The sequence below is a fragment of the Rhodofomes roseus genome (assembly GCF_022264815.1).
Source record: "Rhodofomes roseus strain CIRM-BRFM 1785 chromosome Unknown C8Q71scaffold_8, whole genome shotgun sequence".
Lineage (NCBI taxonomy): Eukaryota > Fungi > Basidiomycota > Agaricomycetes > Polyporales > Fomitopsidaceae > Rhodofomes > Rhodofomes roseus.
The window spans coordinates 188,075-202,716 of NW_025952964.1; the positions used below are offsets into that span (position 1 = coordinate 188,075).

Sequence of the window (14,642 nt, forward strand, 5' to 3'; positions counted from 1 at the left end):
CCTCTACCACGAGATTCGTGCTCATCCCTCGAGTGGTCCTCGCTATCCCACCGGAGTGGAGCAACTCATGTTAATGTCCCCCGCGCACGCTCTGAATCATCATCCCACGTCGCCCTCCATAGACGCATCATGGAGGTCGGTGTCGCGTAATCTGGTGCGGAAGGCAACATGTTCTGCCCGCACGATGTCGCTGTACCAGGGTTTCCCCCGATTAGCAACTGAGGACGACGTCTCGTCAATCATATCATTGACTCATTCGTTTGCCACGGTCCTCAGGTTGTTGACAACCGTGTTGAGCAGCATTAACCACCAGAAGTCGACGTCAGGGACAACTCTACCGCAGAAAATTCCGACATCAAAATCCTGTCAGCCGTTTGCAATGAGGTAGCAATCAGAACAAACGTGAGGTTGGCCTCGACGTAGATATCGGTGCGACCCACTGTGGTCGCTCGTGTACATGTAACGGTGCACGTAGGGCAGTGATTTGTAGCTGACGCACTGTTTCATATTCTGTACATACATGAACATCATGAATTGTATAGGGTCGATTGCGCCCGGCTGTATGACGTGCAATCGCCTGGATTCAATTGTAAGTAGTGAGGCATGTTCTCGAAATTCTACATGTACGATAGGGTCGAAAGCACCCATGACTTGACTCATGATTAATTGATTGCCCGACGCGGTCATGCGCGTGGATTACCGCGTCATAGAAGTGACAAGGTGAGCGCATCATGATATGCAGCAGCTTGCAGCTGAGATGGGGCGAGGAACATATGATCACAGATGCCGACAGAGCCCTAGACAAACGACGTGGCATGTCCACACTCAGACGGAGGTCTTCATCGGGAGCAGCGAAGCATCAACACGTACCGTGAAGGACGCATCTCAACTTCCCGCTATGGCAGCTACGTTTTCTACGGACCTATGCAATGCGCCATTAGTATCACACTCAGCAATCACCTCCAGTAATAGGTACCTACTCCAGGAGGTACACCACTCTCGGGTCTTTGACCATCCTGTTCCGTAGCCGTTCCAACTCCAGGGGGGCCACATTGAGATCGAATTCGTACGGGTTCTCCGCGGTATTGGCGAAGGAGGGGCGATCCCTATATGTGCCGTGGGGTTCCGGGAAGGGTGAGAGGGTGTTGTAGAGAGACATATAAACGAAGCTATCGTAAGTGCCTAGGTGTACCCATGGAATTGGGACCCTGATGTGCCTTCCGTCTCGGCCGCTTGCAAGGCGTAGTATCACCCAGTGGCGGGTGAAGGCCACGACTTTGGATACGCGTCCCGAGCCGACCATGTGGTCGGGGGTCCGCAGAGTGGCGATGTGCCCTCTGGCGAGAGGGGAAGTCGGCTGCTTGTCCACGACCCATGTCTCTCCCGCATGATCCCCAGCGTCCTCCGGGGCCGCCTTTACGTAGACGTCTGTGGCGATCGCATAGCTGCGAAGTTGCGTAGTACGAGGATCCGTCAATGGGTGCGAGGATGTCGTGTAAAACAAGGGTTCAGCTGGCGGGGTGTCGCTTTCTCTGTTTGCTTCCCTACTTTTCCGATAGCTCGTCGTGAAGGCGAAAAACATGGTGAGGGAGCTGGGCGTCTCCTGCATGGGGGCTAATCACCACCTTTCAATATCGGCGTCTGAGGATGACATTTGTACGTACAGTAGGCGTTTTTGGGATGTGCATTTGACCTAAACCAGTATGGTATACAGCCAATGCGTCAGGGGACCTTGCCTGTTGGAATCGCTCTTTGGTCAACTCAGCATATCGTGGTATCTTGAGGGTTTGGATAATGAGCAGCCATTTATCTGACCTTGTTATCGACGTGTGCAGACTTTCGTCGTCCGAGGCGCGTCATGACCGACGCGTCGTAGTCACGCGACACGCGTTCCTTTTCGGGCGTCTAAGCCGACCTTCGCTTGCAAAGGCCATCGTCCCCAATCGTCCCCCAGGTTCGCCTCAAGGTCTCAGAATTATGTTCTTGCTTTGACTCGCGTCGGCTGGGTTTCCCAAATCATTGGCAGCGGCCGCTGCTTTCAACTTGTCTAGTTATCTTCGTCCGACACTGGTTCTTGCGGACCTCGACCCTTCTCTCGATGCAGTGTGAACGAGTCGCGAGACATCCCCAGCACCGTCATTCGCGATGTATATGCTTGCCATCATGCTTTATTTCGTAGACGAACTCGCTTCCCTGGGGTTTTCAGTCGAGCCAATGGCCTGGAGATGCGAGGATGAGGGTAGATGATGTAGAGGAACACCAGGGGTACGTGTGCACACCGAGGTCCGCTCCTGCAGTCATCTCATACGCTGCACACAGACTGAAATCATCAGCACTAGGGGAAGTGAACTGCCGGGCTCCTGCACTGAACATGCCCAACGCTGCAAGCCTAGTCAGTACATCGACGTTAGTCCTTCTCGCGCTCGCGACGACCATCCTGTTCACTGAGATGGTCCTTGACGCCTCGGTATCCGTCCATCCGGAAATGTTGTGCGCAACGTTCCTCCGCACTGGGTCAACTTCGACGTAGATCGAGGGCTGAGCCGCTCGCAGCAGTCCTCAGCCGACGAACACTGCGCTCTGTCTGACGTACGTCTTCGTATCCTGGTAAATCCTCTCAAACAACGTTTGACAATGCATAATGAACCTACTTCAGGGTACACCCTTCGTGTGTGTGCGGGATGCTTTCCTTGACTGAGATCTACGCCAACCGTCGAATACACCGCCGCCGAGGAGTGGGTCGCCCCTTCGCCGCTTGCATACGCGGAACCACATCGTTTGTGGGACGGATGCAGATCTATTACTTGAGTCGGCAAATGGCGCTTGTCGCCGCGAATACAACAACGCCGACCTACCTCTCTGCCGACTCTTCGTTTCAGAGAGTTGAGAATCAGCGACAAGCCTTGTGTCTGCGTCATCGGTCGAATCCTGATCGATGGTGGATGGACGAGGATGCATAACCTAGGATTTGTAACGTGCACTGGTCTTGTCTGGCGGACGTCTGGCCTTTGAACCGAGGTTAAGACGATCAATGAAACAGCACTTAACGCCACAACGATCGTAAGTCAAGTTGTCGTCTCAGAAGTCAATTGAGGATGATGATGACGCATTCTGTAGATGAAACAAAGCTAGAAACGTACCATCGTGGCCGTGTCCAGCTCATTGTGACGAGGGGACAGCGACAAGGACGAACGCAAGTGCGGAGCCTCTTATTCTCGTCGGCGTCTACGCGATGCCCACGCGCGGCGCGGCGGTCACGGGATCACGACGCGTCGCAATGCCTGCGCTGGCCTCGATGCTCGTCCTGTCGAGTAGGACGAATAGTGATATTATCGGACCGGTTCTGTCACTCAACGGACTCGACTGACACTCTGGGCTTTATGCGCACGGACGTGGTTCCGAGCGCAGCTACAGGGTAGCTTTGATATCCGGCGGGATCTGACCGAACACACTTCTGGTCGTGCGCTTGCGAGCGGGAATCAAGAACAGTGCGATACAAGCTCTCTATATTACAGCATCACACAATTCCCCAAATGACCTCTCCGTTTATTTTCGTTGGTTCTTCTTCCGCTTTGGCTTTGCGTCATGCCACGCCCCGCGCCGGAGACGACCCTGCTTCGCTGGCCGCTGGGTCTTGTATTAGACCAAGTCAAATCGCAACGTACGTGAGTTTAAATTAACTTGTGGGTATGGTAACTGACGTACCGTTACCAGTGAGCGGCCACAGAGGGATTCGCAGGTCTAGCAGACGCTGGTTTCCACCCTCTGCTGTGACGTTTGTCGAGAGTTGCGACGAGGTCGGACCATGTCTTCGCACGCGGACGGGCTATGTCTTCGCTCCCTTCCTGGACAGTCTCGAGGCTCGCGGTGCTCTGGGTATTCTCAGAGTCTGTGTGTCGGTGCGGCGCCGGACGCCCAGATCCCACAGCCCTCTGGAATGTATGCCCATATACATAATCCGCTTCGCCGACACCGGCCGACGTCTGGAGGATCTCGTCCTCGCTTGACGTATACACAGCCCTCCGCAGGGATGTTCTCCTCAAATCCTCCGCTTCATCAACCACGGTGGATGTCTCGACGATCTCCTCGTCGTTCCACGCGCAAGTGGCCGGTACCCCTTCAAGCGGCCTTGTGGCAGCAGATGTAACCTCGCAACGCATATACCCCTATCAAAATACTGTTGGTGAGTATTGTTGCTCTCGTGATCTAGGCATGTTATATCTGGATCACATCTCCCCGTTACTCACCGTGCTACCCACAGTCACTCTCCCATAGGTCGATGCCGGCTCCGTGTGCGATTGCTTTACAGTGAAAGGTGAGACTCGATCAGGTTATGGCTCCATATTCATGTCACTCACCTGGCTTGGCATTGCTGCCGTAACTTTTTCTGGTCTCAGGTTCATCGCGTGAGCATAGTAGCTTTCGTTGATCGTCGCGCTCCAGCGCGGTGGTACATGCCAATTGCTCGGTGCGTCTGGTCTCCAAATGTTCTGGTCCGGACGCCGAAAGTACAGTCCATTCTGTGCCACCATGACAGGTGACGTGCTGTGATCGCATGATCAGCGACAAAGCGGTGACGGCAGCCTAGAGGATAGTCGACGTACCGGAGTGGCCACCTTCCAGCCACTGTCCAACCGCGACTTCACTGCGTATGAGGTCACAGGAAGCTGTTGAACACCGATGCTCCTTCGGAGAGCCTTCGGAGAAAGCGCTTTGAACGTTATCCTCCGGTTTGGTACAGGGTGGTGAGTGTGAACGGTGCGCGCAGAACGCTTGTCGCGAGCGCGGATGGTTGGCGCCACACCAGCGCTTACGCGCGTCGAACTGGTCACGGGATCACGACGCGCCTGCACATCCGGCCTCGCATTGCTCAGCGATGGAGGTATGGCGTATTCAATGGGATATATATTCACGTCTGTTATGGTGTTGTAATCTTGGAATCTCAAATGAACGCAAATCGCATCATAGCGGTTTACCGGACCTAGACTCTAGAAACTTTCGCGCTTACGGCACACTCTCAGAGAAGTTGGGACAAAGGTCACGGCAGTAAGTCCTACATAGTACACCATTATACACCGTCCACATCAGACCCGCCGCTCCCTTCCTGATATTTCCTCCGTACAGCCCTTGTTTATGCCACTCTGCCTCGATGGATCCCGCTCGTAGTGCTTGCCCTGCACGTTGGTCCAGGCGTTACCGTCAATACCCACTATGCAACGGACGCATGCGATACAACTTACCCCATGGTGCATGTATTCCGCACCAACGAACCATCGACGACTCACGACGACCCGCTGGCGTCAGATGCCACCCTCCGCGACGATCCGGGGTGATGAGAGTGCTTGACCAACCGCACGGTCATTTGTTGGCCGTCCCAATCTGAGACGCTCTCCAAGCTCCCGGTCGTAGTGCTACCGGAGGTTGCACGGTTGTGAGCACCATTCCCCGCTGTACCGACGCTACTGCTTGACGTCGTAGCTGTGTTCACGAGCCGGATGGTTTCGGTTGATGGCAGGGTTGTCGTCGTCAAGTCCTCCGGCAGGACATACCCACCGTTGTCGCTCTGTTGTGATATACCCCCCGGTCAGTATCGGTTTGTCTGTTTCAACGCACATTGACGACCGCGAGCTCACCTGGGCATACGCCAGCAGATAATGTCGGACGTCATGAACTGGGCGATTGGAGGAAACTCGGTCTCAATCTTGTGCATTTCGTCCAGTATGTCGATCGGTGCAGGACGTTCGCCCAAAACTAGGGAAAGCGCGTCTTGGACCGTATGATAAATCGTCCTGAATGAGTCCAGCTGCATCCACAAGGGCTGCTGTACGACATCAGGTGAGAACAGATCATGTAACGGCTCGAGTCTGCATCCACTGACCTGCTGGGGCATCTCTGCCGTTACGTGGTTTGTGCTCAGGTGCGGAACACTCGAGGGGAAGCCGCCATGCTCGTGCACAGCTGCAGCAGGGTTCTGCGGCTCATTGCAGCCACCCAGTGCTTCTCCCAGGTATGCGCCCTCAAGCGGGCTTGTGAATCGTGATTCATTTGATCTGCTGCTCATCGTAAATTAACTGAAACTGACGGTATTAGTCGGTTCGCGGCAAGCAAAGGTCAAACCGCGTCGGGACTTACACAAAGCTGAGTGACGAATGGGCAAGGAGCTGCGGCAACAGTGCAACGTAGGACGCGACTAGAGGCTGTGTACAATTGCAGATGTGGTATGTATGGCAGATGTGCTCGCTTTCTACCCTCTGCCTCCTGATGGACGCTGATGGTGCGATGGTAGGTGTCGAAGAGTAGAACGGCGCGGCGGACGCAGTTGGACTAGTCACGGGATCAGGACGCGTCTGGGACACGAGCCTCTTTCCCAGTTTCGCGGCGACGAGGCTCCTCCAAGTGCGCCTCAATAGGTTCGTAGGTATGAATATTGAAGATCGACGACACGAACTCAAATATCGGCACACGTACGGCCACACCCGCACGAGAACTCGTATCAAGAAATACGGCAGAGAATCTTCATGGAACTACATTGTACATCCATTGCGTCACACTACGCTTCCATTTCTGACATCGTATCCATATAGGGCTTGCATTGTGCCACTTGCTCTCGCCGTGGATCACCCTCGCCCCTCGCCTTGTACGCTCACCCCAAGATGCCTACGGACGTTCGCATTCATGGTCATCAGTACTGATTACCGCCTAAGCACGCATTGGACATTGCTTACCATGACATTGCCTACCACGGGCGACATTTCGCACCCCTCAACGAGACCAAGATCGAATCATAGGAGTGGGCGGTGCTGAACGATCAGCGGGTTTCACAAGCCGCACGGTAGGCTGCTGTCCATCCCATCCTGGGATGTTGACCGTGCTCTCTGAGCTCGCCGAGCTTGTCGTGTTGCCAGAGTTCGCACGGCGATGAGCGTTGCACTCGTTGCCTACGGCGGTACTTGACACCTCAAGTAGATCAGCGGCTGTGGAGCAATAGTCCTCCAGAACCGGGCAAGCCCTTTACCGTTCAAAGGGCATGAACTGACCGTCGTTAATCTGTCGCCAGCGGGAACACTGTAAGCATCATCGCATCATCCTTATACAGTCTTCCACGCTCACCTTATGCATGATGTACATATTGATCTCCGTTCGTCCAACACCGTCCGCAAACTCGGCCTCGAGCTTCTCCATTTCATCTGACACATCGACGACCGATGGACAATCATCCGAAAAGAGAGAAAGCGCGTCTTGTATTGCACGCCAGCGCGTCTCGAAGATGTCTCGTGGTGTTGTCACGCACTGCTGTGCGATTCAAGGTGAGAACAGACCCATGTAACGGTTCTTTGTCTACATCTACTGACCTGATGTGGCATCTTTGCCGTTACGTTGTCTGTTTTCAGGTGCGTTGCACCGATGAAAGAGCCATTGGACTCGGATGTGATCTGTTCATGGCTTTGTGCCAAGTCGCAGCTTCCCGGTGCCGCTCCTGAGAGTGTGGCTTCACACCGACTTGTAGGTTGCAATTGGTCTGATGCGTGCATTCTAAACAAAGGAATAACGTCTCTCGTATAGCGTGTCTGAGGGCATCGTAGTAGAATCGCGTCAAGACTTACTCAAGCGGCGACTCCGAGGTATCAACAACAGGCAATCGGTCACCGGCGGGCTCCAACCAGTTGAAGTGTGTGAAGTGTCAAGAAAGGGATGTAGGCGCTGCTATATGCCTCGTTTCTCGGTGCTTTAGGAGGTCTATCTCCGCGTGTGTAAACGAGAAGAAAGGTACGGTACACGGAATGTGTCTCGTTTTATGGTGCCGTTCGGGCGCTTACTTCCTGTTTCTAGATATTGGATCGTGGTTTGGGCCGCTTGGCCTTTGGCTTGCCCAAGTTCGACGCACAGTCTACTTTCTCACTGTGTATGGCTGCCGTGCTGGCGTGGTACCTGGCTTCTTGTTTCTCGCAGTGAACGATCTTCGTATGGACTGTATATGCAGTTTCAAATTAAGTCCTCGCTCGGTACAACAACGGCACGGCGCAAGTAGGCATCCAACAGTCGAGAATTGCTGATGAAATTGGTGAGTTACTACGGTCACACTCGTGCGAGAATCAGTATTTAAGGGATGTGGCAGAGAGCCTTCGCATTGAATATAGTGTTCATCACACGCGTGTGACGTTGCCCTTCCCTTTCTAACGTCGTTTCCAATCCTGCTTGCATTGTGCCGTTTACTCTCGCCGCGGACCACCCCTCCTCTCGGTCCCCGCCTTCCGCGCTCACCCCCAGGATGCCTACAAACCTTCGAACTTATCGTCGTCAATACTCGGTACCGCCTACACATGCGTTACATGCGGCTTACCACGTGCAACATTTCGACCCTCTCAACGAGACCATGGCCGAATCACAGGAGTGGGCGATACCGGGCGACTGACATTCTTGACGAGTCGCACGGTAGGTCGCACCCCGTCCCATTCTAGAATACTGACCACGCCCGCGGAGCTTGTCGTACTGCCAGAGCCTTCTCGGCGATGAGCCCCCGAACGTTCAGCGTCAACAGCAGTGCTCGAGGCTTCGAGGATGTCTGCAGCTGTCGAGTGGTAGCCGGTCAGAGTTTGGCTACATATTGGCTGCGTACAGAACATGCACTGACCGTCATCGATCTGTCGTGGGCGTCATCACTGTAAGTGTCGCTGCATCATGCTGAGTTGAGGGCTGACACTCACCTCATCCATCATGTCAGGATCGATCTCATATCGGCCAATCTTCTCTGGAATCCCGCCTTCGAGTCTCCCCATCTCGTCCAAGACCTCAATGGGTGACGGTCGAGCATCAGAAAGGATCCACAGTGCGTCTTGTATGGCACGGAAACGCGTGTCGAATGTGTCTTGCGCGGTCGTTTCGCGCTGGTATGCGATCTCAGGTGAGAACAGACCAATTAACGGCTTCATGTCTGCAGCCACTGACCTGTTGGGGCATCTCTGCCGTTTTTTGTTCTGTTCTCAGGTGCGCCGCACCGGATGTAGAGCCGTTGCACTTGTCTGCAATCGCTGTGCGGCTTTCTGGTGCCACTCCCGAGTTCTTGCCTTCACGCCTGCTTGCAGGTCGCGGCAGGTCTGATGCGTGCATGCTAAACGAAGGCTCTGTTCTTTATTATTATCCTATGAAGGGGAACTGCAGCAGTATCACGTCAGTACTTACTCGAGCGGCGACTACGAGAGAACAACAACTGCCACCACTGAAGAAGTACGATATGCAAAGAAGAGGCGGTCTAAGCCTAGAACTGGCTGGCGTAGGTATTGCCACTTACCTCGTTGCTCTATTTTGGCGCTTTTTGGGTCTATCGTCGAGTGTTCAACGAGAAGAAAGGTACATGGTACGTAGAATGCGTCCCGTTTTATGGTACCACTGGGGCGCTTACTTTCTGTTTCTAGCCACGGGATCTGCCGGGTTGTGGCTTGGGCTAAGGCTTCTCGTCTTGCTCACGCTCAATCTGACTATATACTTAGCTGCCATCCTTAGGTAGACACTCTCTATTACCTTCCGGTGTGTATGATATCCATACGAACTCTGTTTGCGATTTCATGACGAGTACTCCGAGTCGCTACAACATCGGTACGGCACAAATGGCATCATCTAGTAGGAAAGGGTTGGCTGCAACCAGAAGAATGTTTGACATGCTGCACCAAATGTGACAGCTGGTGGGGTCAGCTTGGGGTCTGGCAGCATTCAGTAGCCGTACTCGAAAGACTGAGAACGGCGCGTCCGCCGTCTTGACGCGTCGCAATCACGGGACACGCGTCCAACTCGGGCGCTTGTTCGCGCTTCGCCAGCAAAAACCGTCGTTCGTGCTCGATGACAGAAAGGTCGTCGCGACAAAGGGCCCACTGGCAACTACGCGCATTGCACTGCTGAACCTCCCTTGTGCTTCTCTCCATGGTCGCATAGCCTGGATTGACTCGGCTAGGTAGTCCACTCTTGCCTCGCGCTCGCTATGGTGCACCTTCGGCTGGCCTCGCTGCCCACAGATGACACAGGATGGTGACCACGTACCTTTCCCTGGGCTTTGCAAAAAATTGCGTGCAGGACGCCATCGAGCCCCTGAGCAGCACTGTTCAACTGAGAAAACCATGGTAAATAAGCATATATTGGATCCATCCGATACACGCGTGCCCTATCGTTCGTCGATCTATGGCTGCGACTCCTTGACCCTGCGACGCGGCTCTTCTTCACCCTCATCGTTGACGAGCTTGGTGTAGCCTCAGGCAAGACCGATGTATGGACCGACTGCGACAGGGCAAAGGTCAGCGGCGGGGCACTGACGGCCGAGCGTACGCACCTTCGACGCCTCTGGCTCAGATCCAGCAGCTGGTGAATCTGCTGAGGTGAGCGACCTCCGTACGCGAATGTATCCTTGTTGTTGATCCGACAATTCTAGCACTATAGGTCAGGACGCCACATCACAACAACTCAAGGCTGCCGAACCTACCCACCAACGTGAAACGACTATCGTCATGTCCTCCTCCTTGTCTACCGTCTGCGCGATGGGCGTCGCACCTTTGCTTGCCTGAAGCGTAGCTCTGTATTCTGCCTTCACGACTTGAGCTGCTCATTGCACATGTGCGATCATACGCATTTGCATCAGATCTCAACCAGCTATAGCGCGTCTGGGTGAGTTCCTCCTAATGCACCAACTCAACAAGTCAATGCATATTAACCGCAGTACCAGGAATATGTAAGTCGCTCACGATCTGCTCCCTATGCGGTACTTGGCTCGCAGGGAACCTGCGGTCTTCCGCACTTGAACGCCCTGAAAGGACAAGATGGTCGCATGACGATGGACATTCGTCAGATAGCGGTGCACTGTCTCTGTGAGGAGTCAAAACAAAGGACCTGAACGCGCGAAGACAACAACAGACGAACCACGCGACAAGACGGGCTAGAGGGGACCGACGCCACACCAATTGTAAGACATCTAGCGCTGTTTCAACAGCTCTGTATCGCTGAGTCTGCGTTGATGATACAGTTGACAGCTCAGCAACATCAATAGTATGTGATACGTACCATCGTATGCCGTTCGCAACCCAAAGACCTCTTATTCTCGTGGGCGTCACCTCCGTGCTGTTGAACGGTCACGGGATCACCGCGTGTCGCGTCGCGTCCACGCACCCCGGCCCGTGGCCGTGGGCGAATCAGCCAATCCTAGGGACGAATGGGATTTGTCTGCGGTGAGCGTGTTGTTGTTTCAATGCGCGTATAACATGGCTGCGCATCGTCGAGTGTTGGCGAGCCCGGCGATGTTGTTCAATCGCCTGACCCGCCTCGGCATGAGATAGCAGGTGCTGGGATGTTCTCGCGCTCATCGCTCCATGAAATCATGCGATCGCAAAATCTCTCATCCTGCAGAAAAGCGAACCGATACTGCGACACGCTCGCGCCCTCAGTCGTACGATATCATACATCATTTCGGCGGCACGCGGAACGTCCTATCCCTTGCTCGTAATTGGTTCCAAACTGGCCTTGCATTGGGCGACGCTCGACCGCGGCGCGCAACAACCCAATCTACCGCTTCGCCACGGCTCATCGGGCCCGAGCCAGGGTCTGCGAGTCGCACAAGGACACATTCATCAGAAGTGAACACGTAGACGTGCAGATCGCGCCGTACCACCACTAGTACACCAGCCATCCGGTGGTGTTCACCTCCGGCTCACCCCAGACCGGCGGCCGCTTCCATCCCCTGCTATGCCGTTGATCCACAGTAGCCACGACATTTGCCCAGGTCACGGTCCTGCTGCACGCGTCCACAGCTTGGAACTCACGCCTGTGCAGGCTCTCGACACTTGCGGAGGTCTGCGTGCTCCTCGAGTCCGCCCGTTGATGGGTCACCGGCCGCCCAGTTCCGGGGGCCCTGGGGAAGGTACTCCTAGCCACGGACGCTACTTCATTGACAGTCGTCTTCTCCAGGATCTCGTCCGTGTTTGACGTGAAGCCATGCGTCACTTTTCGAGGTGAGCCTCCGGTTTTACAAGCTCTGCCTCGCCTGTTGGAGCTGATCTTTCAAACATCTCGTTGTTGTCCCAGATATGACTGGCAAGTGCGTCGGTGAAGGGGACGGCGCTGGCGGCTGCTTCACCTGCAATCGGCTGCTATTGATGCGCTATCAGTGAGTCTTCCGGCGGCGCTTGCTTTGATATTATTGTACTCACCATGATTTCTGTGCAAGTGTCGCCCCCGGCGAACTCCGTATTGATCAAAGTGGTGTGGGTGGTCGTGGGCTGGGGCTGGCAGGTGCCTTCAGTCACCGACTGGATTGCAAGAAGGTGAGGCCAGATTGCATAACGGCTTCATGTCTGCGTCACTAACCTGACACGGTACCCCTGCCGTTATGTCTTCTGGTTTCAGGATCCTAGCCTGGATTGAATAGCCCTGGTACCTTGTCGAACTGACGTACTGCCGTGTGGGCCAGTTACCGGGTCGGTCGAGTCGCCAAATATCGTCTTCGAGCTTGTAGAAGTGCGTCCCATTTCATTTTCAATCCGTAATAAGCCCTCCTATGATGCTGCATATCAGAGATGGAACGACTGTGCAAGCAAAGTCGCGTCGAGGACTAACTTGACCATGAGTGGCTGGGTGAGGACAAGTCGAACAACGGCAACAGCTACACAGCGTGTGACGCGACAAGATGTCGTCAAGTGCAAGAAAGGTCTCGTGTGGGTGGTGGTAGCGACGCAATATGTGCCTCTGCCCCTCAGTGAGTGCAGATGGTGGCACAAAGGGTAAGGTTATTGCATCGAGAAGTGGCCGTGCGCGGTACTATATGCGCGTCTATAGTCACGAGATCTGTGGCTCGCTCGACTTGTCACTGCGGCATGCCTTACAAGCTCGCGCCGCAGTGTGTTTTGAGTAGAGAGAAGCTGAACGTATTGTTTACCAGGTTCGTCATCATAATCGGGCTCTTGCAGAGATTTATGACATCGAGCTCGGTATAGTACACCGTTATGCATCGTTTGAACGGCTCACTCGGACTCGTTTCGCCTCATTCATCCCTCCAATTCGGCCTTCCATTGTTCCATGCCCATTCGCTTGCGACCATCGACGTATCAGGCTCTTCCGTGGTTTCGTTGTCTACCACGGTACCCGAAGACAAATTGATCAGTGATCAGAACGCTGGACAGCTGGACAACGTGCAGACTATGACATACCCTGGTGCGTTACTTGGCCTGTCTACGCTTCGTGGCTGACAGGTACCAGCTTCCTCCGCCGACCCAGGGTGCTCACGACGTTGGCCCAGGCTCTCGCGCGAAGGCTTGCCGCTCCATAGTACCCATCGGGTAGTGTCTCGATACTGGCTGAGCTCTGGGTGCTCCCAGAGTCTGTCCGCCGGTGACCCATCTGCCTCTCGAAGTCTACGGCTGCCCTGCGTAGAGGGCCTCCGATCGCGGATTCTGCCTCTTCGATAGTCGTGGATGTTTCCACGATCTCGTCGTCCCTCCACGTGAAATCGTCATTCATAGCGATCGGAATGGCCTCCGCTTCATTAACACAGTCTTTGATCCGTGCGCAAGTGTCTGGCGCCTCTACCCCCTTCGGATACGCCATGGAGGTAGCCTCGCCCTCGAGCTCAAGCTGTAGGCGCATGATTAGTAGATGTTATTGAAGGTAATTCACGGGCTTTGATGCTGCCCGAACTCACTATGCCAGCTAACTTTACAACATCATAGGCTCCCTCCAACGCCGTATCCGCAGGGACTTGATGGTCCAGCTTCATCAACTCTGCCTTCAAGTCCGTCCATGACAAGCCCTCGTTCGGCATCAATGTGAGAGCATCACAGACGGCGAATAGGCGCGTGTAGAAGACGTCTTCTAGAGTAGACTGGTATTTGGGAAGGTGAGATCCAATCAAACTATGGCTGTATGTCTGTGTTACTGACCTGGCATGGAATCACGGCCGTATTTTGATTGGTTCTCAGGTTGATCGCCTCATTGGAATCGCCCTGGTAGGTAGTCGCCCTTGGGCCTTGTGTCACACTCCAGTTGCTTGGTACCCATGGATTCCATATATCCTCCACTGGGCTGCGCACATATGATCCGTTTGCTGTCAAGATGGTAAACATCATACTATGATGGTACAGTCAGCAATGACGCGCCGGTGGGAGGACAATCGCGTAGAAACATACGGCGATGTAACTAACGATGCAACAACAGGAGCGAAGATCGCACTACTTCAAGTTGACACGCAATGGGAGGCTGCGTAGCCTCGTGAATGTTTTGAGAGGTGATTCAGATGAGTGTCTTAAGCTCTTCTCGCTCAGACGAGTGGCGATGTGGCGACGGCGTTGACAGGGAAGACAAAGGTCGCAGAGACGAACGCAGGATTGCAGTGCGGGACGGGCGCCTACACGTCCGTTGTATCGGTCACGGGGTCGAGAACCCGAGGATGCTTCCAGAAGATCGATCTGGGCTCTGCCACTTTGGTGTAGTATAATGCAACATATCGCTGAGACAATGCGCTTTCACGACAAGTTTGCGCTCCTCGTGGTCAAACGTGCAGAAACCATTGGCATAATACAACTACATACATTCGACAAGTGGTGCGGTTCCCTTTTCATTCTCGTCATCATTGCCGTTACGCAGTCTCATGGTGACACATTTTTCAGTCCGCA

At 54.3% G+C, this 14,642-nt stretch overlaps 5 protein-coding genes across 5 annotated transcripts; 1 reads left to right on the top strand and 4 right to left on the bottom strand.

Annotated features, from left to right (window-relative positions):
- Window positions 1–486: 486 nt before the first annotated feature.
- On the bottom strand, window positions 487–897 carry C8Q71DRAFT_550695 (uncharacterized protein). Its single transcript, XM_047919289.1, has one exon. It carries the CDS (start codon window positions 815–817, stop codon window positions 584–586), a length of 234 nt encoding a protein of 77 aa, XP_047779627.1. The 5' UTR covers window positions 818–897; the 3' UTR covers window positions 487–583.
- On the bottom strand, window positions 601–1,821 carry C8Q71DRAFT_550995 (uncharacterized protein). Its single transcript, XM_047919290.1, has 4 exons — window positions 1,665–1,821; window positions 981–1,614; window positions 871–922; window positions 601–797 (listed from the first exon to the last, which is right to left on the bottom strand). The coding sequence occupies exons 2-3, from the start codon at window positions 1,607–1,609 to the stop codon at window positions 886–888; spliced, it is 666 nt and encodes a 221-aa protein (XP_047779628.1). The 5' UTR covers window positions 1,610–1,614; window positions 1,665–1,821; the 3' UTR covers window positions 601–797; window positions 871–885.
- Window positions 1,822–3,399: 1,578 nt separating this feature from the next.
- On the bottom strand, window positions 3,400–4,317 carry C8Q71DRAFT_551184 (uncharacterized protein). The gene is made up of 2 exons (XM_047919292.1): window positions 3,706–4,317; window positions 3,400–3,633 (listed from the first exon to the last, which is right to left on the bottom strand). The coding sequence occupies exon 1, from the start codon at window positions 4,158–4,160 to the stop codon at window positions 3,708–3,710; it is 453 nt and encodes a 150-aa protein (XP_047779629.1). The 5' UTR covers window positions 4,161–4,317; the 3' UTR covers window positions 3,400–3,633; window positions 3,706–3,707.
- Window positions 4,318–8,722: 4,405 nt separating this feature from the next.
- On the top strand, window positions 8,723–9,612 carry C8Q71DRAFT_753402 (uncharacterized protein). The gene is made up of 3 exons (XM_047923433.1): window positions 8,723–8,885; window positions 8,947–9,355; window positions 9,414–9,612. Exons 1-3 carry the CDS (start codon window positions 8,794–8,796, stop codon window positions 9,444–9,446), a joined length of 534 nt encoding a protein of 177 aa, XP_047779630.1. The 5' UTR covers window positions 8,723–8,793; the 3' UTR covers window positions 9,447–9,612.
- A 3,591-nt stretch (window positions 9,613–13,203) lies between these two features.
- On the bottom strand, window positions 13,204–14,093 carry C8Q71DRAFT_856794 (uncharacterized protein; the record flags this gene model as incomplete). Its single annotated transcript, XM_047927339.1, has 3 exons — window positions 13,204–13,605; window positions 13,673–13,852; window positions 13,911–14,093. The coding sequence occupies 3 exons, from the start codon at window positions 14,091–14,093 to the stop codon at window positions 13,204–13,206; spliced, it is 765 nt and encodes a 254-aa protein (XP_047779631.1).
- Window positions 14,094–14,642: the final 549 nt, after the last annotated feature.